General features: G+C 54.1%; 1 protein-coding gene across 5 annotated transcripts; it reads left to right on the forward strand.

Annotated features, from left to right (window-relative positions):
• The first annotated feature begins 172 nt into the window (after nucleotides 1-172).
• Nucleotides 173-26,877, forward strand: Celsr3 (cadherin EGF LAG seven-pass G-type receptor 3). 5 transcript variants are annotated; one of them, XM_034484325.2, is made up of 36 exons: nucleotides 176-3,914; nucleotides 5,591-6,241; nucleotides 6,634-6,859; nucleotides 7,112-7,227; nucleotides 7,603-7,691; nucleotides 7,804-7,961; nucleotides 8,524-8,687; nucleotides 8,976-9,101; nucleotides 9,195-9,364; nucleotides 9,766-9,951; nucleotides 10,698-10,814; nucleotides 11,155-11,326; nucleotides 11,479-11,620; nucleotides 11,717-11,837; nucleotides 12,140-12,323; nucleotides 12,645-12,746; nucleotides 12,963-12,977; nucleotides 14,103-14,197; nucleotides 14,397-14,606; nucleotides 14,857-15,052; nucleotides 15,283-15,438; nucleotides 15,834-16,005; nucleotides 16,569-16,736; nucleotides 16,960-17,086; nucleotides 17,179-17,385; nucleotides 17,617-17,791; nucleotides 18,009-18,121; nucleotides 18,478-18,557; nucleotides 19,061-19,187; nucleotides 19,666-19,782; nucleotides 19,878-20,026; nucleotides 20,270-20,379; nucleotides 20,727-20,885; nucleotides 21,554-21,754; nucleotides 22,457-23,348; nucleotides 25,211-26,877. In XM_034484325.2, exons 1-36 carry the CDS (start codon nucleotides 194-196, stop codon nucleotides 25,236-25,238), a joined length of 9,942 nt encoding a protein of 3,313 aa, XP_034340216.1. In that variant the 5' UTR covers nucleotides 176-193; the 3' UTR covers nucleotides 25,239-26,877. The 5 variants fall into 5 exon arrangements, with proteins under 5 accessions (XP_076774212.1, XP_076774213.1, XP_034340216.1 ...); XM_076918096.1 differs by having other exon boundaries at nucleotides 20,727-20,858; XM_034484326.2 differs by having other exon boundaries at nucleotides 19,064-19,187.
• The last annotated feature ends 101 nt before the right edge of the window (nucleotides 26,878-26,978 follow it).

A 26,978-nucleotide genomic window follows, 5' to 3' on the forward strand; every position in this document is an offset into this window, starting at 1 on the left:
GGGCCGTATGCCAAAGGGGCTCAGGCCGCGGAGTAGATGGTGCCCAGAGAGCAGTGGCGGCGCGGAGCGACGGGCAGAGGGGCGGAGGGCCGGGGCGGCGGCAGGGGCCCAGGAGGGGGCCAGAGCAGCGGGGCGGGCCCAAGGCCCGGACCCGGGCGGGGGGCGGCGGAGGCCGTGACGGGAGGCGGGGGTGATGGCGAGGCGGCCTCTATGGTGTGGTCTCCCGGGACCGTCGACCCCGGTACTATTGCTCCTTCTCCTCTCTTTGTTCCCTTTTAGCCGGGAGGAGCTGGGGGGCGGTGGGGACCAGGGCTGGGACCCAGGGGTAGCTACTGCTACTGGGCCAAGAGCGCAAATCGGCAGTGGAGCTGTAGCTCTTTGTCCCGAGTCTCCCGGCGTCTGGGAAGATGGAGATCCTGGCCTGGGGGTCAGGGAGCCTGTCTTCATGAGGCTCCGAGTAGGTAGGCAAAACGCCCGGAATGGTCGAGGGGCCCCTGAGCAACCAAACGCGGAGCTGGTGGTCCAGACATTGGGTAGTCGTGAGCAAGAGGCAGGTCAGGGTCCGGGATATCTGTTATGTTGGCACCCAGAGATCTCCTCTTGTGGGAGAACAGGGCCTTTACGAAAAGGTAGTCTGCCACTCGAGGCTCTGTCCCCAGGGGATTCTGATCTGAGGAACAGCTCTCCTCACCCTTCGGAACTTCTGGCTCAGCCTGATGGCTCCAGGCCAGTGGCCTTCCAGCATAATGCTAGGAGAAGCATCCGCAAAAGAGTGGAAACCTCTCGCTGCTGCGGGAAACTGTGGGAGCCAGGACACAAGGGTCAGGGTGAAAGAACCGCGACTTCTACAGTGGAGAGGGGACCCCTTCGGCGGGACTGCCTTCCCGGCTCTTTGGGATCTGGCCTGGGGGAGGATTCAGCACCACGTGCTGTGAGGACAGCTCCTACTCCGGGTTCAGCACCTCGCGAGTCTCGGACAGCTCCCGAGCGCATGCGCTCCCGAGGTCTCTTCCGCCGCCGTTTCCTCTTTGAGCGCCCTGGGCCGCGCCCTCCCGGGTTCCCGACTGGTCCTGAAGCCGAGCGAGTACTCTCAAGGAACCAGGGTCGTCCCCGTCGTGCTGCAAACCGCCACCCGCAGTTTCCTCAATACAACTACCAGACACTGGTTCCTGAAAATGAGGCAGCGGGCACAGCGGTGCTGCGCGTGGTGGCGCAAGACCCGGACCCAGGGGAGGCCGGGCGCCTGGTCTACTCGCTGGCGGCGCTCATGAACAGTCGCTCGCTGGAGCTTTTCAGCATTGATCCTCAGAGTGGCCTCATCCGCACGGCAGCCGCTCTGGATCGTGAGAGTATGGAACGCCACTACCTTCGAGTGACAGCACAGGACCACGGCTCACCGCGCCTCTCAGCTACCACCATGGTGGCGGTGACAGTAGCTGACCGAAATGATCACGCGCCAGTGTTTGAGCAAGCCCAGTATCGGGAAACACTTCGTGAGAATGTGGAAGAAGGTTACCCCATCCTGCAGTTGCGTGCCACCGACGGCGACGCGCCACCTAACGCCAACCTGCGCTACCGTTTCGTGGGATCCCCAGCTGCGCGCACCGCAGCGGCCGCTGCTTTCGAGATTGATCCACGTTCCGGCCTTATCAGCACCAGTGGCCGCGTGGACCGGGAACATATGGAAAGCTATGAGCTGGTGGTAGAGGCTAGTGACCAGGGCCAGGAGCCTGGGCCACGTTCAGCCACCGTGCGAGTGCACATAACTGTGCTGGATGAAAATGATAACGCTCCTCAGTTTAGCGAGAAGCGCTATGTGGCACAGGTGCGTGAGGATGTGCGCCCTCACACGGTGGTGCTACGTGTCACTGCCACCGACAAGGACAAGGATGCCAATGGTTTGGTGCATTATAACATCATTAGCGGCAACAGCAGGGGCCATTTTGCCATCGACAGTCTCACGGGTGAGATACAGGTAATGGCACCTCTGGACTTTGAGGCAGAGAGAGAATATGCTTTGCGTATCCGGGCACAAGATGCAGGCCGGCCACCTTTGTCCAACAACACAGGTCTGGCAAGCATCCAGGTGGTAGACATCAATGACCACGCTCCTATCTTTGTCAGCACACCCTTTCAGGTCTCTGTTTTGGAAAACGCACCCCTGGGTCACTCAGTAATTCACATACAAGCAGTAGATGCAGATCATGGAGAGAACTCCAGGTTAGAGTATTCTTTAACTGGTGTGGCATCAGACACACCCTTTGTGATAAACAGTGCCACTGGCTGGGTCTCTGTGAGTGGTCCCCTGGACCGTGAGTCTGTGGAACATTATTTCTTTGGCGTGGAGGCTCGTGACCATGGTTCACCCCCACTCTCTGCTTCAGCCAGTGTCACAGTAACCGTGTTGGATGTCAATGACAATCGGCCCGAGTTCACCATGAAAGAGTACCACCTTCGGCTCAATGAGGACGCAGCTGTAGGCACCAGTGTGGTCAGTGTGACCGCGGTAGATCGAGATGCCAACAGCGCCATCAGCTACCAAATTACAGGTGGCAACACTCGGAACAGATTTGCCATCAGCACCCAAGGTGGTGTGGGCCTGGTGACACTGGCCCTGCCTCTGGATTACAAGCAGGAACGCTACTTCAAGCTGGTGCTTACTGCATCTGATCGTGCCCTTCACGACCACTGCTATGTGCATATCAACATCACAGACGCCAACACACACAGGCCTGTCTTTCAAAGTGCCCACTACTCAGTGAGCATGAATGAAGACCGCCCAGTGGGTAGCACTGTGGTGGTCATCAGTGCTTCTGATGATGATGTGGGTGAAAACGCTCGCATCACCTACCTTCTGGAAGACAACCTGCCCCAGTTCCGAATTGACGCCGACTCAGGGGCCATTACACTACAAGCTCCACTGGACTATGAGGACCAAGTGACCTATACACTGGCCATTACTGCTCGGGACAATGGTATACCACAGAAGGCAGATACCACCTATGTGGAGGTAATGGTGAATGATGTGAACGATAATGCTCCCCAGTTTGTAGCCTCCCACTATACAGGCTTGGTCTCCGAGGATGCGCCACCTTTCACTAGTGTTCTGCAGATCTCAGCCACTGACCGGGATGCTCATGCCAATGGTCGGGTCCAATACACTTTCCAAAATGGGGAAGATGGGGATGGAGATTTCACCATTGAGCCCACCTCTGGCATTGTCAGGACTGTGAGGCGACTGGACCGGGAAGCAGTGCCGGTGTATGAGCTGACTGCCTACGCAGTGGACCGTGGCGTGCCCCCACTGAGGACTCCAGTCAGCATCCAAGTGACTGTACAGGATGTAAACGACAATGCACCTGTCTTTCCAGCTGAGGAGTTTGAAGTGAGGGTGAAGGAGAACAGCATTGTAGGGTCTGTGGTGGCTCAGATCACCGCAGTGGACCCTGACGACGGCCCCAATGCTCATATAATGTACCAGATTGTGGAAGGGAACATCCCCGAGCTGTTCCAAATGGACATCTTCTCTGGAGAGCTCACAGCACTCATTGACCTGGACTATGAGGCGCGTCAGGAATACGTAATTGTAGTGCAGGCCACATCAGCTCCTCTGGTCAGCCGGGCCACTGTACATGTGCGCCTGGTCGACCAGAATGATAACAGTCCCGTGCTCAACAACTTCCAGATCCTCTTTAACAACTATGTCTCCAACCGTTCGGACACCTTCCCCTCAGGCATCATTGGGCGAATCCCAGCGTACGACCCCGATGTCTCTGATCACCTCTTTTACTCCTTTGAGAGGGGCAACGAACTGCAGCTGCTTGTGGTCAACCAGACCAGTGGGGAGCTTCGGCTCAGCAGAAAGCTGGACAACAACCGCCCACTAGTGGCCTCCATGCTGGTAACTGTAACAGGTGAGGGACGCCGGGTAGGAAGTAAGCTAATGATCTTGTCAGGGTTCAAACAGAATCCCAAAGTGATGAGTTCTTGTACCCAGTAAGAGCTCCCGCAGACCTCAGAGATTCTGTTTATGTTCTTGGATGGTCTTACAGAACCCTAAAGGTTCTAGGGCATCTAAGAACCATAAATAACTGTTGCTATAAGCATTGCTCCTCTCTCTTTAAAGGAGGAGGGGACAGAGGCTTCCTTATTTATTTATTTTTTATTTTTAATTTTTTTTTAATGTTCATGTATTTCTAGGAGAAGCCAGAATGTCAGGTTGTTTATCTCATGTCTATGTTTTATTTAGATAAGGGTTACTTTGGGTCTCATCGGCCCCTCACTTACTTCAGTGGTCAGGAAGAGCAGCTTACTTTGGCAGCCTCGAGAAGGAAGTGGGCCCACCTTGCTTTCCAAAGAGCAGTCCAAGGTCCTTTCCTGTGGGAAAATGTCCAGAAATCCAATGGCCTTCCTTTCCCCAGGCTTTCACAAGGTGGAAAATGCTCTTGAAGTCCCACCTTCTAAAGGTGCCAGAGGCTTGAAGATTTTTTTTTTCCTCAGCCAGGGAATAGATAGGACTCCTGACACTGCAGAGAAGGCATGCTCTTCATTTACTCCCAGTTCTCCCAACAACCAACCTTTCCAGACCAAGCAACACACACATCTGAGGTGAACAAAACTCTCATCTCAGGATGGACACTGAAGTCACAAAACCCACGTCCGGAGTGTCAGGCAGTTTGCTGACTAAAGCATGTTAAAGAGGACCCAGAGTGTGTGTATACATCAAGGTCCCTGTTATTCCTGGAGCTTGCTGGCTGATCCAGAGTTTTGGAGAAATCCACTGAGCTTCACCGGTCCAGGACTTCATCTAGTGCCATGGGAGAGGAGTTTGCTGGCCAAAGCTAGATCTGTAACTCCAACAGAAACCACATCCTTGTTTCTTTCTTTCTTCTATCTTTTTTTCTTCCTTTTCTCTTCCTCCTCCTCCTTCTTTGTTTTGTTTTGTTTGTTTGTTAAGACTGGTCTCACTATGTAGCTCTGGCTTGAACTTACTCTGTAGACCAGGCTGGACTCAAATTCACAGAGATCTGCCTGCCTCTGTCTCCCAAATGCCGGGATTAAAGGTGTGGATCACCACATGCCTGGCCTTCTCCCAGCCTCCACTGTTTCTTGTGGGGGTGTCCTTCTGTTTCTACTACACTGAGGGGGGTGGAAAGCTAGAAGTGGATGACTAGTGGTCCTGGCTTCTCCTTGTATCCTGAGTGGAAGTAGCTTATTGATCACAGTGACTAGAAGTATGGATTACTGAGCAATTACGGAACTTCTTGTGTGTTTGTAGATTTATTTACTCTTGGGTAATTGTGGGGGTGGGGCTGGTGGAGCTCCCTGGTGCTAAAGGCCAGACCTGAGCTGGGTCAACTACTGATTTAAGCCTCTCCCCATATTGGGGATGTCAGAGTAGGCAGCAGCAGCTTGTGGGTACCTTGAAGCTGGGACAAGTCATGATTACTAAGCCCCAGACCCACTTGTGCCTTGTTAGAGGTCAGTCTGTTGACTCAGGGGTCTAGATAATTACTGGTTCCTGACCCTTTGCCCAAGGAGAGGCAGCTACTGACCCGAAACTGACCAATGTCCCTGCCCATGCCTGCAGATGGCCTGCATAGTGTTACAGCCCAGTGTGTTCTGCGTGTGGTCATCATCACGGAGGAGCTGCTGGCCAACAGTTTGACTGTTCGCCTGGAGAACATGTGGCAAGAGCGCTTCCTGTCACCGCTGCTGGGTCATTTTCTTGAAGGCGTGGCTGCAGTGCTCGCAACACCTACGGAGGACGTTTTCATCTTCAACATCCAGAATGACACGGATGTGGGGGGCACCGTGCTCAATGTGAGCTTCTCAGCGCTGGCACCACGTGGGGCTGGGGCAGGCGCTGCAGGGCCCTGGTTCAGCTCCGAGGAGCTACAAGAGCAACTGTACGTGCGCCGTGCAGCCCTGGCGGCCCGCTCGCTGCTCGACGTGCTGCCCTTCGACGACAACGTGTGCCTGCGCGAGCCCTGCGAGAACTACATGAAATGCGTGTCAGTGCTCCGCTTTGACTCCTCCGCGCCCTTTCTGGCCTCGGCCTCCACGCTCTTCCGACCCATCCAACCAATCGCCGGTCTGCGCTGCCGCTGCCCTCCTGGCTTCACGGGAGATTTCTGCGAGACAGAGCTGGACCTCTGCTATTCGAACCCCTGTCGCAATGGTGGCGCGTGCGCGCGGCGCGAGGGAGGCTACACCTGCGTGTGCCGTCCGCGCTTCACCGGTAAGTCGGGTGCAGTGCTGAAGTCCTGACAAAACTTAGCGGAGGGACTACCGGAGTGCGAGTAAGCAGCCAGCATTTTTTCTGAGACTACCTGGACCAGCTTAGAGGCGCGGCTGAGCACTTCTCTTAGAAAGCCGAAAAGCTCAGTAAAATAAGCACTAGGCAAGATGAGCTAGAGGCGGGGCGGGGCGGGGCGGGGCGGGGCGGGGCGGGGCGGGGCGGGGCGGGGCGATGAGGCTGTAGGCGGTCCGCGGCGGAGATAGGATGAGGGCGTGCCCACAGACAGCTCAACCATTCAGAGGCTGAGGGGTGGGGCGGATGGATCAAAGAAGCCCCGCCCTCCAAAGAGGCGGGACGTGGGCGGGGCATCCTCTGAGGGTCCCGCCCTGCAGGGGAAGACTGCGAGTTGGACACTGAAGCTGGACGCTGCGTGCCCGGCGTCTGCCGCAACGGGGGCACCTGCACCAACGCACCCAATGGCGGTTTTCGCTGCCAGTGCCCCGCAGGCGGCGCTTTCGAGGGCCCGCGCTGTGAGGTGGCCGCACGCTCCTTTCCTCCCAGTTCCTTCGTCATGTTCCGCGGCCTGCGACAGCGCTTCCACCTCACGCTGTCCCTCTCGTAGGTGTCCGCCCCGTGTCACTGCACGTCTTTCCACTGTCCCTACGTACGTGACCCTGACCCAGATTGATGACTGCCAGATCCTGAGATTCTTTCTCACTGGACACTGTCCTCTTCCCTGACCCCTACTGGGGTATCTTAGGGTCATTGCACTGGCATCTCCCACACTATTTTTTCGTCTTAGCTTGAGTTGGTTCTCCAATGGAGGGTGTGAGATGTCTGCTCCTAATGGTCCCACTCCACCTCACTCAGGTTTGCAACTGTGCAACCCAGCGGGCTACTCTTCTACAACGGGCGCCTGAATGAGAAGCATGATTTTTTGGCTCTAGAGCTTGTGGCTGGCCAAGTGCGGCTTACATATTCCACGGGTGGGTGCTCCCTCGGAGTTTTGTGACAGTGAGTAGGTGCACGTGTTCCTGGGATGGCTGGCAAACTCAATGCATGAATCTCCTCAGGTGTCCCTCACTGTGCTCCCAAACACATCTTCAATGCCAAACAGATGACAGTGAGAACCAGCCTCTATGGCCACTCCCTCGGGGAAGGTCCATCTCTCTGTGATTCTCCTGTTTCTCCTGTGTTTGTCCTATGTTCAAGGACACTGTAGTTCAGCCAGTATGGTCACTAGGGGATATGGTGATCTAGTTATTCAGCACGATCCCAAGAGTATCTGTACCTGTGTAAGTGGAGTGGAAAGGTGCCACTCGAGAACTCCAGACAACATCCCACATGCATACTTCCCACAGGTGAATCCAACACAGTGGTCAGCCCCACAGTTCCAGGAGGCCTGAGTGATGGACAGTGGCATACAGTGCATCTGAGATACTACAACAAGGTGGTCATCACCCCTGGCATGATACGGGTGGGGTGTATAGAAGAGCTGGGATGCTGAGTTCTCCCTAGGAATTACCATAAGGGCATCATTGATTGGTGCGCTTGGTCTTTAGCCCCGGACAGATGCCCTAGGGGGTGCCCAGGGCCCGTCGAAGGACAAGGTGGCTGTGTTGAGTGTGGATGACTGCAACGTGGCTGTGGCTCTGCAGTTTGGGGCTGAGATTGGCAACTATTCGTGTGCAGCTGCTGGTGTGCAAACAAGCTCCAAGAAGTGAGGCCCCCACCCCCCGACCCTCATGTTCTCTACCTACCAGAGTCCACCTAAACCCTCCACATAGCCTACCAAACTCCTTGTTCTTTTCCCAAACCAGCACGTCAAAGACCCTGGGAGCCTACTCAGCCTAGCTCCTAATCTTATATCCCACCCCTGGCTTCTGGCTTCCACTGAATCCTCAAGTCCTTGGGCATTCTGTCCTCTAAAATCTCTACACTCCTTAAGTCTTTAATGTCACACATTGCCTCTCATCTGTACATCTCATAAGCAGACCCTAGGGCTATTGAATCAGCTCACCTCACCCTTTCAATCCCTCTTCTCCACCCTAACCCCAGCCACCTGAATGCCTTACCCTTCACCATAGCCTTCAAGTACCCCACCCTTCCCCAGCCATCTTCCCATTATCTCTCTGCTGCAGTCTTGACTCTTCTCCGGCCTGGCCTTGCCACCCTTACCTAATCATCCTTCCTGTAGTCCTATCCCCTACTTCCTGTAGCCCCCAGAAGCAACCCCTACTCTGGCTCTAGATCGACAAATGACCCAGGCTCCTGACCCCCAGGTCCCTGGACCTGACGGGCCCTCTGCTCTTGGGGGGTGTCCCCAACCTTCCCGAGAACTTCCCTGTGTCCCACAAGGACTTCATTGGCTGCATGCGAGACCTGCACATTGATGGCCGCCGAATGGACATGGCAGCCTTTGTTGCTAACAACGGCACTACGGCAGGTAGGCCTCCAAAGCTGCGGCCTTTCCTCATTCATGTCCCTGTCTCTGTTATGACGTGGAGGTGGAGGGTTGCGTGGAATGGCTCTACATCTGACCCCAATCCGGTATTAGACGGCAAAACCCACACTATAGTCCAGCCTGTAGGGCCTTACTCTTACTATGCCTACATCCTGAAAACATGAGACTGAAACCATGTTCACTTTGAGCTCCTCTGGATGCAAACATCCTGCCCAGCACTCAGATCCCTCACCTGGGGTTCTCATATCTTCTTTGTCTCTTTCTCTCCAGGCTGTCAGGCCAAGTCACACTTTTGTGCCTCAGGCCCCTGCAAGAACAGTGGCTTCTGCTCTGAGCGCTGGGGTGGCTTCAGCTGTGATTGTCCTGTGGGCTTTGGTGGCAAAGACTGTCGACTCAGTGAGTGGACATCATGGGGCAGGAGGGCCGTACAGGGTAAGTAAGGTATGTTCTTAGGGTAGGATCTGTAACCATACTTCTCTATCTCCTCAGCAATGGCCCATCCCTACCGTTTCCAAGGCAATGGGACACTGAGTTGGGACTTTGGAAATGACATGGCTGTGTCTGTGCCGTGGTACCTGGGACTATCATTTAGAACACGGGCAACAAAAGGGGTCCTGATGCAAGTGCAGCTTGGGCCACACAGTGTGCTCCTCTGCAAGGTGTGTCTGTTCTTCCCATCTGTCATTTCACTCTCTCTGGTAATCTCTGATATTCCCCAACAAGTGGGCTTGGGCCTGGTCATATAGCACAGTTCTATATCAGATGTCTTAACACACTGGACTCTGCTCTGGACCCTGGAGCTTGACTCTCTCCCTATCATAACATTCTCTGCATGTGCAAGGCACACACATGGCTCTTACAACCATGCCAACCCACAACCCCTGGCTCTGTCCTTTCCCCCCAACCCGTATCAACACGATATTCCCGCACAGTTGTCTATGTATTAAGTATAGCTTTGTGCCTTCTCTTCTGAACTCATATTCCTGACTTCTACGCCCTCTGATCTCACCAACCAACCTCATCCCAATCTAACCCTGGAGCTGTGCATTTCTATCCACAGCTAGATCGAGGGTTGCTGTCTGTGACACTGAGTAGGGCCTCAGGCCACACTGTCCACCTCCTGTTGGACCAGATGACTGTCAGCGATGGCCGGTGGCATGATCTTCGGCTGGAGTTGCAGGAGGAGCCAGGTGGCCGAAGGGGCCATCATATCTTTATGGTTTCACTGGACTTCACCCTCTTCCAGGTCTGACCTCTGACCCCAGGGTAGTTTGTTCTCAGCTCTCCAACAAGGCCTACTTTATTTGACCCCGCCTCTTGTCCAGCTCCTTTCCACTCCTCCAATACATCTGATAGTCTACCCTTTGCTTTGGCCCCACCCCACCAGCCTGGTTGCTCTGTTAGGCCTCCCTGCTTGTGTTGGGTAGGCTACCTAGATTTCTGGCTTGATCTTGGGGGTACCTCTGTAGCTAGGACTTTGACTTTGCCTGACTCCTGAAAGTCCCTTCTAGTATCTTCCCTAATCTCTGGGTACAGGGGGGAGGGGCCTGTCTTTGCATATCTTTTTCTTTTTAATGCTGTGTGTATGAGTATTTGTCTCCATGTATGTATGTGTGCCATATGCATGTCTAATACCCAAGGAGGCCACAGGAAAGTATCAGAGTCCCTGGAACTGGAGTTACAGACAGTTGTGAGCTTTCATGTGGGCGCCAGACTCAAACCCAGTTCTTCTAGAAAAGTAGTCAGTGCTCTTAACCACTAAGCCATCTCTCCAGCCCCGAGCTAAGGTCTTAACTGAAGCTTTTCTATTATGTATATCCCATGCCACAGCAAGTTCTCCAAACCTAGGGGCAACTCATTCCCAAACCATTCTTCTGATACAGAAGACAAAGCGTGGTCATACAGGGCTAGGAGCAAGTCATTCTGACTTGGGGATATGACAGGGGTTTCCTAGGTGCCCCTCCCTCAATTCTGACTGTCCCCTTCTTCTAGGACACCATGGCCATGGGGGGTGAGCTGCAGGGCCTGAAAGTAAAGCAGCTCCATGTGGGAGGCCTGCCCCCCAGCAGTAAGGAGGAGGGGCCTCAGGGTCTGGTTGGCTGTATTCAGGTGAGGCCTGTCATTATATGGGGGTCATTGGGGACCTGAAAAATAATATTCAAGTACATGTTGGCATGGGAATGGGGCTAGGTAACCCAGAGAGATCAGAGACAAGTCAGACCTTCCTCTGGTGGAAGCAAGAGTCTTCTAGCTTAGAAAATCAGGGGTCATCTGGAATATGTGTCAGAAACAGCACAGTAAGGAATCCTTATGGGGGCTAGATGGGGATATTTAGAGGGTGGGCTTGTGGAAGCAATAGAGATTGTGTGTCAGGGATCATCAGACCAGGTGTCTGGTTAAATAGGACTGCCTTGACGTGAATCTCACCTTTTGCTGTCTGTGCCTATAGGGGGTGTGGATTGGCTTCACACCCTTTGGGTCCTCAGCCCTGCTACCTCCCAGCCACAGAGTGAATGTGGAGCCTGGCTGTACTGTGATGAACCCCTGTGCATCTGGGCCCTGTCCTCCCCATGCTGACTGCAAAGATCTCTGGCAGACCTTTTCCTGCACCTGTCGGCCAGGTGGGTATTGAGAGAGTTGAGGAAGGAACCAGGGGCCATGCAGAAGGCTCGGGAACTAGGGGATCTGGAGCAGGTGAGAACGAGGGAGTTAGGACCCTACCTCTCTCTGTGCTCCTTGACCAGTGTTCTGAGCTTCCTGACCCAACCTGCAGGTTACTACGGCCCAGGTTGTGTGGATGCCTGCCTCCTAAACCCTTGCCAAAACCAAGGGTCATGCCGGCACCTTCAAGGAGCCCCCCACGGCTACACCTGCGACTGTGCAGGCGGCTATTTCGGTCAGCACTGCGAGCACAGGTGAGAGGTTCCAGACCTAGATGATGGAAAGGCCCTGTAGGAACAAGCGGGGCCACGAAAGTCTCACGGACACACTTTACCTAATCTCATTCCCAGGATGGACCAGCAGTGCCCTCGGGGATGGTGGGGAAGCCCAACCTGTGGTCCCTGCAACTGTGACGTTCACAAGGGCTTTGACCCCAACTGTAACAAGACAAATGGCCAGTGCCACTGCAAGGTTGGCCTAGACTCTGACCCTTGACCTTTTAACTCTTCCTTGGACATTATGATCTCTGCCACCTACCTGTCTTGGGCCCTAATCTCTTAATCTGTCTCCTACAATCTAGTTGCCACCTCTCATCCTTCACCTCTAAACCCATCTGAGGCAAGTCTTTTTAGCCTATGAGCTCTTTTTCATTATTTTTTTTTTTCTTTTTAACTTTTGCCCTTGACTCTTCTACTCATTCCCCAAGCTTTCACCTAAGACCCTTCCCTTAAGCCTGACCTCTGACCTCAGGCCCCTGACCCATCCCTAAACAGGAGTTCCACTATCGACCGAGGGGCAGTGACTCATGCCTCCCATGTGACTGCTACCCTGTGGGCTCCACCTCCCGCTCATGTGCACCCCACAGCGGGCAGTGCCCCTGCCGCCCGGGAGCCCTTGGCCGCCAGTGTAACAGCTGTGACAGCCCCTTTGCGGAGGTGACAGCCAGTGGTTGCCGAGGTAAGCAAGTTCTATCCACTTCCACGTGGAGAGGATTGGTTCTAGCTAAAGGGTCTGTGGTGCTCTTGGCTCCTAGAGGTGGGGGTCTCCAGGAAGCTCTTCCTGAGGGAGACCAGTTATCCCCAGGGAGCCCTGCAGTCTGTGAGCATACTTGACTGACTTGTAACAGCCAAGCTTCAGCTAACAGTCGAGCGCTTCGGAAGCCAGAAGTGGGGGGTGGTAGACCCTGGGCTGCTGCGTGGGAGTGGAAGAAGAGCAGTGGGTGTGGTGTTCCTTGCCGTGGAACCTGGCCACCAGGCTCAACGCTCCCTTTCTCCCTAGTACTTTACGATGCCTGCCCCAAGTCCCTGAGATCTGGTGTGTGGTGGCCCCAGACTAAGTTTGGTGTTTTGGCTACAGTACCCTGTCCCCGGGGGGCCTTGGGTGAGTATGTGGTGTGTGCAGCATTCTTGCTGAGGGTAGGGCAGGTCTCTTTTCTGATTGTTGCAGTCTCCTCTTTCACCAAGCTGGGTGGACGGATCTCTGAAGAGTTGGGAGTAGGGGGGACATTCACGTGGGCCCCTTATACTTCTTAGTGGCTCTGGTTCTCTTCCTACACTGTCATTAAGCCTCCATCTGTTTCTCTTGGCTTCTGGGCAGGATTGCGGGGTACAGGTAAGGGGTACGTGTTTGCTCAGGTGCGCTGCCCCCTCCCACTGCCAGAGCTTTTGCAGACCCCCCTCCTGCTGCTTAAGGTCCCTGCAGACCCTTCCCTGCTGCCTGAGGTTTCTAAAACCTGCTCCTAGTCTCCTGGAGACCCCTTCTTGTGACTTGAGGACCCTATAGAATTTCTCTGAAGCCTGAGGTCCTAAAGGAACCCTCCCCATCATCTGGGACCCATCAGATCTTCTTTCCACTTCTACACCCATGCACACTTTCCCCCCACTTCCTGGGGTCCTCATAGGGCTCTCCCTATTGGCTAGAGTCACCCACCAGCTTCTCCTTGCTGCCTGAGGGCCTCCCAGAATCTTCCCTGCTGCTTGAGGTCTCTGCAGTGGCTGGACAGAGATTCTCTGAGTGTGCATGCTCACACATGTGTCCTGTGCCTGTGCATGTGTCTGTGAGTCTGTCTTGAGGGGCTGGGGATCTGAATTTAAGTTAGGTTCTATTTTGCTGGTGGACACAACTTATTCAACTTCTATCCCAACCCCATAGACAAGGGAAGGCAATGATTGTAAAGTCCCCATTGGGGTAGTTAAAACTTGTATGAGAACCCTACCCCCACCTCACCTGGATCAGATGAATCTCCTGGAAGATCTTGTCTATGTCAGTGTGTGTTTGGGAGTATGTAAGAGAGCAGTCTCTCTCTCTCTCTCTCTCTCTCTCTCTCTCTCTCTCTCTCTCTCTCTCTCTCTCTCTCTCTGTGTGTGTGTAGGTGATGAGTATTGTTGACATGTAAGGTTATCCAAGCCCATATGTGTGAATGAGTGAGTGAATGTATGGGAGTGTGTGGTGTGTGTGTGTGTGTGTGTGTGTGTGTGTGTGTGTGTGTAGCTACAACACATCCTCATACTTTATGTGGTCAGCAGTGAGAATGGTTCATAGATCTCTTGGGAGAATTGACCAACAAGCTATTGGGACCCACCCGGCTCAGGTTGCAGCGTTTAGGCACCTAGCCATAGATGCTAATTACTCTGGCCCCTACCTCAAGACTCCCTATGGGATAGAAGAGGGTGCTGTGGCCACCTATCAGCAAACGCATCCAGGCTCCAGGCCTGACCAGGGATTGCCTGTTCCCAGGTGCTGCGGTGCGGCTGTGTGATGAGGACCAGGGTTGGTTGGAGCCTGATTTCTTCAACTGTACCTCCCCTGCCTTTCGAGAGCTTAGTCTGCTGGTGAGACTCTGCCCAGATAGTGCCCTACACCCAAGACCTTCAGGCCTGTGATGGGCCCAATATATATACCTCAGCCCTTGACCTCTTGGGTGTAAATTTCCTAGTTGCCCTTTCATCTGTCCAAGCCTTTCTCCCTGTAAGGCTTTTGAGAAAGGCCTACAGGACCACAGAGCAACCACTGCCATCCTTGTCCTGGCAGTTGGATGGCCTAGAGCTGAACAAGACTGCACTGGATACTGTGGAGGCCAAGAAGCTGGCTCAGAGGCTACGGGAGGTGACTGGCCAGACTGACCACTACTTTAGCCAAGATGTCCGAGTCACTGCCCGCTTGCTGGCCTACTTGCTGGCTTTTGAGAGCCATCAGCAGGGCTTCGGGCTGACAGCCACACAAGATGCCCACTTCAATGAGGTGGGCTGTGCTCTGTGTCCCCTGCTCCACGGCTCCTTCTCCCTAACGTCCTAGTCCTGGACATCCAGCCTATTACCCATCCTCACCTCTGGAAAAGTGAGGGTCCTACAACTTCACTCTTCCTGACCAGTTCTGTCCCTTTGCCTCTTGGGTCCTCACTAAATACCTGGCTAGACCCACTCATACCTGCCCCAACCTTTTGTACATCCTCACCATCTGGATGAATCCAACTCTTTCTCCATCCTTCTAGAATCTTCTATGGGCTGGTTCTGCACTGCTTGCTCCAGAGACAGGAGACTTGTGGGCAGCCCTGGGGCAGCGGGCCCCTGGGGGCTCCCCAGGTAGTGCAGGGCTGGTGCGGCATCTGGAGGAATATGCAGCCACCCTCGCAAGGAATATGGAGCTGACATATCTGAATCCTGTCGGACTAGTCACACCCAATATCAGTGAGTGGTAGATGGGACAGGAAAAGGGTAAGAGCTGTAAAAGGGTGGGGTGGGGGTCTGGGGCTAACGAAACTGCTGTGCCACACCTACTCCAATCCCCAGTGCTTTGCAGGGCCTTGCACTCACACCAAGGAAAACAAAGCTTGTGCAAACAAGGCATAGGTGGGACTGTAACTCTTGGCATAGGAAGGAGGTCCTCGGCAAGGCTTACCCTTCTTTTTCTTGGGCAGTGCTCAGCATTGACCGTATGGAGCATCCTAGTTCAACCCAGGGAGCCCGTCGCTACCCCCGCTATCACAGCAACCTTTTCCGGGGCCAGGATGCCTGGGATCCTCACACACATGTGCTATTGCCTTCCCAGTCCCCACAGCCATCCCCGTCTGAAGGTAAGCTCACACACGTGTGCTAGTGCCTTCCCAGTCCCCACAGCCATCCCCGTCTGAAGGCAGAAGCCCTTTTGGTAACTGCTGGGCTAGGGCCTGTCTCCTTATCTCCTAAGGAGCCTGATACCATGTCACCCTCTTACCAATTCTTTCCTTGCCAGACCCCTTTACCTCATGGCTCCTGTGTGAAGCCTTCCCCCAGGCCACCTCCATATACTTTGCCTTGCGAGTTTCAATACCTTTCCCGAGCTCCTTTCATGGCCCCTGTATCCTCCGCTCCCCAGTTGTTGGACTTGTGTGGAATTGGTTTCTGTGCTTGATGCTGGGTTGGGTTCAGCGCTAGGTCTGTGGATACTCATGGTAAGAAGTCACTATCGCCCCTTCCTTTCCTTTGGCAGTTCTACCCACAAGCAGCAACGCAGAAAACGCCACAGCCTCGAGTGTGGTCTCCCCACCTCCCCCTCTGGAGACTGAGTCTGAGCCTGGGATCTCCATAGTCATTCTGCTAGTGTACCGAGCCTTGGGAGGGCTTCTCCCCGCCCAGTTCCAAGCTGAGCGCCGGGGCGCCAGGTACCAGGCATAGAAGCAGCTCCTAGTCCTCTCAATCCTGAGTCTTTCGTGAGCTTCTACCCCACCCAGTACTTCTTTTCTCACTGGACAGATGAGCAGGTCCACAGGTCAACAGAGATGACCCTCTGCATACCTCCAGGGAGCTTACCTGAACTGGGTTCCATGTGAATTCTCTTTGGTTATAAAGAGTAAAGGAGGTCCAGGGTGGACAGACATGGGGACCATCACACACACACACACACACACACACACACACACACACACACACAGGCCAATTGAAAGGCAAAGGCAGATTGGCTGGGGAGGTCAGAAGGAGATGGAAGAAGGGAGAGTTTGACAGGTACAGACCTGTCTGGAGCTGTTCAGGCCTCGGAGTCCAGTCTAGGCAGTGAGTCTGAAGCCCCTGGGACCTCAGGAAACACTGACTGGTGTTTTTAGAAACAACCTGTGCTGTGCAGGTATCCCAGACCCTGATCAGCCATGGCATGTGGCTTGAAGGCAGGGAGAGGTGGGCAATCGTTCTTTGGTCAGCAGTATCCAAGACCAGATGGGTGTCTTCTCAGGCTCCCCCAGAACCCTGTTATGAACTCCCCGGTGGTCAGCGTGGCTGTTTTCCATGGACGAAACTTCCTCAGGGGTGTCCTGGTCTCTCCAATCAACCTTGAGTTCCGCCTACTACAGACAGCGAATCGGAGCAAGGCGATCTGTGTGCAGTGGGACCCACCTGGCCCGTGAGGACCCCACTCTGGAAACCTTTTGTCCCTGTTAACCTCTGGGATGTGTCCCAGCCTGTCCGTGAGGTCCCTATCTATGCCACTGTGCAGTTAGCCCCATGAGGAAATGCCCTTCCCCAACCCCAGGCACCCTCTCCCTCCCCCACCATCTCACAAATCCCTGCCTACAATGGGACACATCTTGGGTGGAAAGGTGGACCCAACTCTCCTCTGGATACAGGGCAGAGCAGCATGGTATGTGGACAGCAAGAGACTGCGAACTGGTACACAGGAACGGATCCCATGCTCGGTGTCGCTGTAGCCGGACGGGCACTTTTGGAGTCCTTATGGATGCCTCTCCCCGTGAGGTAGAGTTGTATTCGGTGACCCAAAGAAACGGGAAGTCAGCGGGGCAGGGAAGCTCTACCCAGCATCCCAGTAACCATCTTTAACTCTACAGCGGCTAGAGGGAGACCTTGAGCTGCTGGCAGTGTTCACTCATGTGGTCGTGGCGGTGTCTGTGACTGCGCTAGTGCTGACTGCAGCTGTCCTCCTGAGCCTGCGCAGCCTCAAGTCCAATGTGCGTGGGATCCATGCCAATGTGGCAGCTGCCCTGGGAGTGGCAGAGCTCCTCTTCCTACTGGGAATCCACAGGACCCACAATCAGGTGCAGGGGCGGGGCCAGGGGAACCCTGTCTCCGTGACTCCGCCTTTTTCTTGAAAGCCTGGGGCCAAAGCTCGGGATCTAAGATCAGGGATATTTAAGTCGTGGTCCCAGTTTGGGGCAGGATGCTGGCTGGGATTAGATGCTGTTGTTAGGGAAGTAAGTGGGAAGATGTCTGGGGTGGAGTCAAGGTAGGCAGGATTCTGACACCTGGTCTCCTGGCCCTGCCTTCAGCTGCTGTGCACTGCGGTCGCCATCCTTCTGCATTACTTCTTCCTCAGCACCTTTGCATGGCTCCTGGTGCAGGGCCTGCACCTCTACCGAATGCAGGTTGAGCCTCGAAATGTGGACCGTGGCGCCATGCGCTTCTACCATGCCCTGGGCTGGGGCGTCCCTGCTGTGTTGTTGGGTGAGGTCTTACCCGCTCAGGCCTGTGATCCTCAAACTCTGTCTGTCATCTGGTCTGACTCCAGACTATGTCTCCAAACCCTGTCATGATCCCTCAACCTCAGCCCCCATGCTTCCTACTCAGGGAAAATCCTGTTTGCCCTTTCCCCATTTCCTTCTCATACTAGGGGGATCAGAATTGAGAATACACCGCTTTGGTCTTACTTCTCTTTTCAAAGGCCTTGCTGTTGGGCTGGACCCAGAGGGCTATGGGAACCCTGACTTCTGCTGGATCTCCATCCATGAGCCTCTCATCTGGAGTTTTGCCGGCCCTATCGTCCTTGTGATTGTGGTAAGTGTCTGGCACTTGGTGCTACCTGTGTGCTTTAGTCTCAGGAGGGAGGAGGCTTGGAGCAAGTGTGAGGGAGGGCCAGGTGGTGGTTCATGGCATTTAGCTGATTCCACCTCAGGTCAGGTCACAGAGTGAGCTCCCACTCAGCTGGCATGGAGGTGTGAGGTGAACTGGGCCCAAGCCTTGCCTGCTCCTCCTGTCCCTCCCCCACTCCTCTCTGAGTCTCTCATAATCCCACTCAGCTTTCTTCTTCTCCATCTTGTTTTCTCTTTCTCTACGGTTGGGAGTGTAGTCTTGGTCTCTTTCTGTTCCTTACTGTCTCTGTCTCTGTCTCTCTCTCTCCACTGTGGGTGTAGATGAATGGGACCATGTTTCTCCTCGCTGCCCGTACATCCTGCTCCACAGGGCAGAGGGAGGCCAAGAAGACCTCTGTGCTGTGAGTTGGCTAGTGGAGGGAAGTAGGGGTTCTCAGGATGGCAGACTCCTCCTGGGTGGGGTCTGGGCCTCAAGCTTACCCAATGGAGGTTGGACTCCAAATTTTGCACGGAGGGAAGTCACCCCTGCCACGGCCTATGGTCCCTCGCTGATATTTTAACCACATTCTGGCCCCACACATGCGTTCACTCTTGCCCTCAGTCCCCTGGGTCTCCCTGGAATCGCCCGTGGCCTGAATGACTCACTTCACCCCACCGTGTGTGTGTCTGCCTATCTTCTGTTTCTCTCATGGCTGTTACTCCGTTGGCTTTCCCATGGTCTCTCATGGCTCCCTGAATACACTCCCAGTTCTTTGTGTGACTGCCCATCTTCCTTAGTGTCCTCCCGAGACTCCCATGTCCCTGTGTGAGAAGTGTTTCTTCCATCCCTGTGTGTCCTCCTGTGTCGCCTACATAAGCCCTGCTTGACCCTGGCACACCTCCCGTGTCCCCCGTGTCCTTACAGCAGGACTCTCCGAAGCTCCTTTCTGCTCCTTCTGCTGGTCAGCGCCTCCTGGCTCTTTGGCCTTCTGGCAGTCAACCACAGCATACTGGCCTTCCACTACCTCCATGCTGGACTCTGTGGCCTCCAGGTACTTCTGGTGCCCTTCTCCCATCCCAGACCCTGATGGGGCTTCAGCATCCTAGCCTCTAGTCCTAGGTGTGGCATTGCCACCAGGCCTGGAGCTCGCCCTGTTTGAATGACTATGATATGTAAATCCTAGAGCAGACACTGACCCTAGTTGCTGACCCCAGGCCTAGAGCTGACACCCAGCTAATCACTGACATCAGGCTGGGTGCTGACCCTGGGTTTACCTTCACCGACACTGTGACTTCTGACCCCTGGCTGACCACACTGTTGTTGACTCCTGCCCCTCCTACCATATGCCCTTCTCATTATCAGTTCTGAGACTCTCCTTGACTTTCTGATTCCCACTCCCTTGGACTCTTCCCTGTGACAGCTGATACTCCCTTCTGTGCTGACCCATAGAGCCTTTTCTTGGCCCCTGATTTGCACCCTGTTGACTGTGTTCTGAGCGTCTGTCTTTTCTGACTCTTCCTGACCCCCAGGGCCTGGCTGTACTGCTGCTTTTCTGTGTCCTGAATGCAGACGCTCGGGCTGCCTGGACGCCAGCCTGTCTGGGCAAGAAGGCAGCTCCTGAGGAAACAAGGCCAGCACCAGGGCCGGTGAGAGACCTCTAGGGCTGAAGGTGGGGATGGAAGTCTGGATCTGAGGCTCTTCAGAACCAGCTCATATCCCTGTCCCACCTACCTCCCCCCAGGGGTCTGGGGCCTACAACAACACGGCCCTCTTTGAGGAGAGTGGCCTTATCCGTATCACTCTCGGTGCCTCTACCGTCTCTTCAGTGAGCAGTGCTCGCTCTGGCAGGGCCCAGGACCAGGACAGCCAGCGGGGCCGCAGCTACCTCAGGTAAGCAGCCATATATGGCTTAGTTCAAAACTACTTCACCTGGGGTTGACCTTACCAGATCAGAGGGAGGATGGCTACCTGGAACCCGACTGCTGCTCTGCCCTGATGTCTTCTGTTAAACACTCAGAGGCTCCCTCAGCCATCTGTATGCAGCAGGCCATGCACTCAGAGGCTCTGCCGTATTCCCAAGCTCCCAAAGCACATTGTCACAGGCTTCTCTGATGGAAGATTCTTCATTCCCAGGGACAATGTTCTGGGTCGACACGGCTCGACTACGGAGCACGCCGAACACAGCCTCCAGGCTCACGCCGGCCCCACTGACCTGGATGTGGCTATGTTCCATCGAGATGCTGGTGCAGTTGGAGCCCAGGGCCTGGGAGGAGGGGGTAGAGGGGGCCTTCAAGATCTGCTTTCTTCTGCCTCAAAATGGGGACAGTGGCTAACTGGGTGGGACAAACTCCTGTCAGGTCGCTGCCTCAGAAAGCACCTATCCACTGGTTGTCCAAATCCACTTCTGACCTAGTCTGTCCATGATTGATTCAAGCCCTTCTGATCCTAACCCCCACTCCAAGCCCCATCCAGCTCCCCACCTTAACCCCTTTGCTGTCTTGCTCACCCACCTCCAGACCCTCAGCTCAGGACCTTTTCTTATCCCTCAAATCCCCTGCCATTTGACCTTCTCCTGACCTTCCCGATCCAGGTGCAGACTCTGACTCTGACAGCGACCTGTCGTTGGAGGAGGAGAGGAGTCTATCCATCCCATCTTCAGAGAGCGAGGACAATGGCCGGACTCGAGGGCGGTTCCAACGTCCACTCCGCAGGGCAGCCCAAAGTGAGAGACTCCTTGCCCACCCCAAAGGTGATAGGAGCTGCCTGGTTCCATGGGTGATCAAAGGACTTCCATGTCTCAGTTGGGTGTGATGTAGGGACTTTACCATCTCAGGGTTCCTGAGCCCCATTCCTATCCAGGTTCTAGGAGCCCAGGAGCAACCTGGGTAATGGTAATGAAGTCAGAGACGTTACAGAGTAACTTGTCTCTTCAACCCTATCTTCCCTGTGAGTTGGGGTTATATTGGTCTCCCTTAGCTCAGCCATCGAAATTCCATCTCATTTAAATCCTTCTAGCTAAGGATAATAGCTATCAGTAAGCCTTCCTTCAATGACTCCATGGATCTGAGAAGGGATGTCCTCCTATTCTTATTTCTTTTGAAACAGATTTTGTGTGTGTGTGTGTGTGTGTGTGTGTAGATGTCTGTGTGGTATAGTATTCATGTAAAGGTGACAGAACAAGCTGTGGGAATTGGTTCTCTTTCTACCATGTGGTCTTGGGACTCAGATGTACGTTGACAGTCTTGGTGGCCTTTTACTTGCTGAGCCATCTCCCCAGCTCTCCCTCTCCTATTTCTCAGTGAAGATAGACAGGACTTGGAGGGTCGTTAGAATCAGGGGTCAAAGAGTTTGAATCACAAGTGTCAGAAAACTCTGGAGTCAAACCCGGGGCCTCTGTAACCTGCTCTGGCTTCACAGATGTGGACGGTAATGACCTCCTGTCTTACTGGCCAGCCCTGGGAGAGTGTGAGGCAGCACCGTGTGCTCTGCAGGCGTGGGGCTCTGAACGGCGCCTTGGACTAGACAGCAACAAAGACGCAGCCAACAACAACCAGCCCGAACTGGCCTTGACCAGTGGAGATGAAACCTCCCTGGGCCGGGCCCAGCGGCAGAGGAAAGGTATGACCTCTGACCCTTTCACCTCACTGTAGGACCCCTGAAGGCTGCTTAGGTCATGACCTATGGTAGTTTAGCTTCTGGATCCCAAACAGGGAAATTGACTTGCTCAACTCTGGCAGGGAATCTGCTCTTCAGCCCTGCTTCCTGTTCCCCAGCCTGATCTGTGGAGTTCCTGCCCGCTCCATATCCTGGCTTGTACCCTTGGGTCCTTGGAAGTTACCGTCCTCTCTTCTAGTCCCACTCACTTTGCAAAACCACGGAAGCTGTTGAGCCTTTGAGCTCCTGCTCTGGTCTAGAAGGTCTCTGTCTCTTATGCTGGCTGGGGGAACCCCAGAGGTTGGCCTTGTATCAACACAAAAGGTTTCTGCCCTTGGTCTTGCATCACAGGAATATTGGAGACTGCTCCTGCCCCAACCCAGGGAATTCCTACCCTTTTGACCCAGGCCTGTATTTCCAGGACTTGGGGTTATTCCACTTCTGACTTAAGAGTCTGTCCTGACCCTGCACCATAGCAACTGCCCTAGCTTGACCCACAGGATCACCGTTTCCCACTTGGACTCTTGTTGCACTGTCTCTCTGGGACCTTTGGCACTGTCTCTGACCTCAGTCCTGCTATAGGATCCCAGGAGCTGGCACTTCCCTAGCTAGATTCCTGCCTGCTCTTTGACATATACCTGGTTCCCAATTCTGCTCCTTCCACAGGCATCCTGAAGAACAGGTTGCAATATCCACTGGTGCCTCAGACTCGAGGCACGCCTGAGCTGTCCTGGTGCCGTGCAGCTACCTTGGGCCACCGTGCTGTGCCAGCTGCCTCCTATGGTCGCATCTATGCAGGTGGGGGTACAGGTAGCCTTTCACAGCCAGCCAGTCGTTACTCCTCTCGAGAACAGCTGGACTTGCTCTTAAGGCGACAGCTGAGCAGGGAGCGACTAGAAGAGGTCCCAGTTCCTGCACCTGTTCTGCATCCCCTGAGCCGACCAGGCTCCCAGGAACGCCTGGATACTGCACCAGCCCGCCTGGAACCCAGAGATAGGGGCAGCACGCTACCACGGAGGCAGCCACCTCGGGACTACCCTAGCACCATGGCTGGCCGCTTTGGGTCACGGGATGCACTGGACTTAGGGGCACCCCGAGAATGGTTGAGCACACTGCCTCCTCCCCGCCGCAACCGGGACCTTGACCCACAGCACCCACCTCTGCCGATGTCTCCACAGCGGCAACTCTCAAGGGACCCTCTCTTGCCATCTCGGCCCCTGGACTCTCTATCTAGGATCTCGAACTCTCGGGAGCGGCTGGACCAGGTGCCTAGTCGGCACCCTTCACGGGAGGCCCTCGGCCCAGCCCCACAGCTTCTCAGAGCCAGGGAGGACCCAGCCAGCGGTCCTAGCCATGGTCCCTCCACAGAGCAACTGGACATTCTCTCCTCTATCCTTGCCTCTTTCAACTCCTCAGCCCTCTCCTCTGTGCAGTCCTCAAGCACACCCTCGGGCCCTCACACCACGGCCACGCCTTCCGCCACAGCCTCTGCACTTGGGCCTTCCACACCTCGCTCAGCCACTTCTCACAGCATCTCGGAGTTGTCACCTGATTCAGAGTAAGCGGAGCCCAGCCCCCTGTTCACATGCTTGTCAATCTAGGGCAGCTCTTTCATGTTCCCATCCCTGGGTTCCACCAAAGTGTGTGAGAGTTGGTTCACAGATAAGGGCTACCCACAGGCTCAGCAGTGAGAGTTGGCCCATAGATTAGGGCTATCCCAGGCTCAGCAAGTGTAATGGCTCTTCCTGCTTGACAACTTGACTATATCTGGAATGAACTACAATCCAGACTTGGAGGGCTCACCAAGATAGATCTGGTAGTTCATCCAGATCTTGAGGCTGGGAGACACAAGTTTCTGACCTGGATCTTGGCGTGAAGATCTTGAGGCATAGTGACTACGAAAAGCTTAGTCCTGAGCCGGGTGGTGGTGGCACATGCCTTTAATCCCAGCACTTGGGAGGCAGAGGCAGGCGGATTTCTGAGTTCGAGGCCAGCCTGGTCTACAGAGTGAGTTCCAGGACAGCCAGGGCTACACAGAGAAACCCTGTCTGGAAAAACCAAAAAGCCCAGGCAAGATAGCACATGCCTTTAATCCCAGAAGACTGAGGCAAGGAGATCTCTGAGTTCAAGGTCAGCCTGGGACAAAACAAGTCCCAGATTCAGGCATAGGGGTACACACTTACTCCAACAGGGCCACACCTCCTAATGGTGCCACTCCATGGGCCAATCATATACAAACCATCACAGCAAGCCAGGAGGCCACATATCAGGGACAACTCCATTAGACACTGGGAATAGGACTACCTGGAACTTTCTGGCTGTATGGTTAGAGCCAGCCTCCCAGTGCTACACGTCCCAGAAAAGGACCTCCACGGGCAGGAGTCAGGGCGTCGAAGTACAGAATGATCTGGCATTCGCATGAGACAATGTGAGGAATCTTTGTTCAGGAAGGCCCTTCCTATTCCTTCATATGGAATAGCAGCGTGTTATGCCATATTGAGTGCTAACTTTTGAGAATAAATCTTTCACTCATTGCTCTGTTCCATCCACGTGAGACTGTGCCGGCCTACCTGTGAGTGTTGTGTGGTTAAGCACAACATATCTCGGGTGTATGTAGGACATCTGTGGGGTTGAAGATGTCAGAGACACCCAGCTGGATACACAGGAATCCGAGAAGGAAAGAAGGAGGGGAGGGAAGAGTTGTGGGACTCAGACTAAGAAGGGCCCAGCTAGGGAGTTGCCAGGTCTTATTAGCCAATCAGATCTCTCTCTCTCTCTCTCTCTCTCTCTCTCTCTCTCTCTCTCTTGCTCTCTAGCTTTCTCTCAAGGAGAAACTGCCAGGGCAAGTTCTGGGCGATTTTCAGGATGAGAGATAACTGTGTGGATGTGAGAAAAATGGGTCTCTGACTGAGAGGACTGAGGCAAAGCCCAATGTTGAGAGGGGCCATAAAGGAGGGAGGGGGCAGGGGCTTGGGAGCCTAGAGTTACTGAGGACTGCTGAAAGGCAAGGATGAGAGAGTCCCCTGCAGTCTAGCCTTGAGGCCTGAGTAAGGATTCAGGCTTTAGAATCACCAGAGTTTGTGTCTGAGTTCTGTCTCTCCTCTGCTATGACCTTGACACAGTACAAACTGTTACAGTAGTCTCTTCATCTGTTGAGGGAGTTTAGAGGAACGTACTCCTTGAGATGTGGAGATTGTGACATTATCTGTCTTATGGATGTAGAGTTTAGTATCCGAACATAGAAGGTGACCTGCTAAGCACTGAGAGACCGAGACAGCCAAGTAGCCTTGCTAATGAGTCTAGGGTGCAGATGGGTGTGTAGGGGGCTCAGAATCCTGGAGTGGGCATGAAGGGGCTGCGGGCTGAGACAAGGCTCCTCCTCTTAGCCATGACTTTCCATTTCTTCATTCAACTTCACAGGGTTCCCAGAAGCGAGGGTCACTCCTGAGGGGCTGACCAGCAAGTGAGGAGCCACCAGGGGCAGCAGAGGATTTGGGCTGACAGAAGAGACTTCAGGACTGATCCCAAGGCAGCCTTCTCCAAGCCTTCCCCTCAGTTCAGTTGAGTGCAGTATGGAGGTTCCTCCGGTGTGCATCTGTGAGCATGCGTGTGACAGGTGCAGGGGGTGGGGGCTGAGGGAGGACTTTTATATGTTTTGTACCTTGGTAACCAGAGAGATATGCTTATGTTATTTTTCAGCTTTTCTGTCTCCCAGGGGTCTTGAGACTGGGCTAGGAGGGGGAAAAGGGATGGGAGAGAGATGCAGTTTGGCCTCCTTTGGGTCCTTAGTAAAGCATCTGCTCTTTTCTTTCATCTTACAGTGGAGTGGATGAGTCGGGCTCACCTACTCTTTCCCCCCTTCTTCCCCACATTGATCTGAACGTTGTTGGGGCCCAGGATGCAAACTTGACCTTTGCATTTTCTCCCATGCCCCATAGGCCAAACTCCTGTTTGGGGGTTGGTCTTGGAAACAGGGATCCTCCACCCTCCTCCTGAGGGCTCGCCTACCCCACTCCTCCCTGTGGGTGTGGGTATGAATTACATGGAGTCCCTGCCACTTACTGCCTTAAGACCTAGGACTGATGCTGCAGGTGCTGGTGGAGCAGCAGAAGTCATGTTTACAGATCAAGGCTTCCCTTTCTCCCTTTGGGAGGGACTTGGGCCTCTAATCAGACATTCCTACAGGGGGTGGATGGAGGGGACACTCCTTTGTCCCTCCTTCACTTGTCTGTGGTGCCATTGGTTCATTACACTGTCCCCTTGAGGGATGTGGGGGGCAGTGAACAAAGGGAGCAGAAACAAGGGAACCCAAGACCCAGAATGTAGGTGCCACAGCCTCCCACTGTTTACAGGATCCTCCCAGGCTGCAGCAGTGGCTGCCCCATCTTCTGTTAGTCCCTTATAAAGGGAAAAGTAACTGTTAGGATCCTGTACACAAAACTCTCTTTTGTTATTTGTCTGATGTCCAGTTCTGGGGACTTTAAATTTTTGTTACTTTGTTTACAGGTCAAGGTTTTTTTTTTTTTTTAACATGGTTGGGTTTTATTTATTGTTTACAGCTTAAAACATTGAACTTATATACTTTGTTTACAGTTCAGAATGTTTCCCCCTCTTTGTTTACAAGTGAAAGGTAGAAAAGTGGGGGAGGGGCCTAAAAAACCCACCTGTGATGCCCCTGGACCTGGCCATCTTGAGGTAGGCTTCTAATCCCAGCTTTTTCCAGGTCAAAGGTCAGCTGAGTCTTCTAACAGCTTGCCCCAAAGGTGGCTCAGGACCGGGGTTCTGTGCAAACGCCACCCACCCCTACCCTGTGCATACTCTTGGGAGGCAGTTTCTGAGATTCAAAAGTCCCACTTCACTGCCTGTGCCAAATCCCACCAGCCAGGTCCTTAGCTCTCTTTACCTAGACTGACCCCTGCCCTTGAAGGGCTGAGAGGCCTGTCGGTGGGAGAGTGTCCTTGCTATGTCCTAGGTCCTGTAGATGCCCGTCTCTGGGGTCCCCTTCCAACAGTGGCCCTCTTTCCTGTCTGTGTAAATTGTTCCGTGAAGCCGCGCTCTGTTTTGGGAATAAACTTCTATAGAAAACACTTGTTCCTCTTTTTATTTCAGATGTAGGTTGACTGTTGTGACTGACTCACCCAGAATGACCTTTGTAGGAATCTGAGCTCTCCTCCCTTCAAAATACCCA

This window comes from Arvicanthis niloticus, chromosome 21, assembly GCF_011762505.2.
Source record: "Arvicanthis niloticus isolate mArvNil1 chromosome 21, mArvNil1.pat.X, whole genome shotgun sequence".
Classification (NCBI taxonomy): domain Eukaryota; kingdom Metazoa; phylum Chordata; class Mammalia; order Rodentia; family Muridae; genus Arvicanthis; species Arvicanthis niloticus.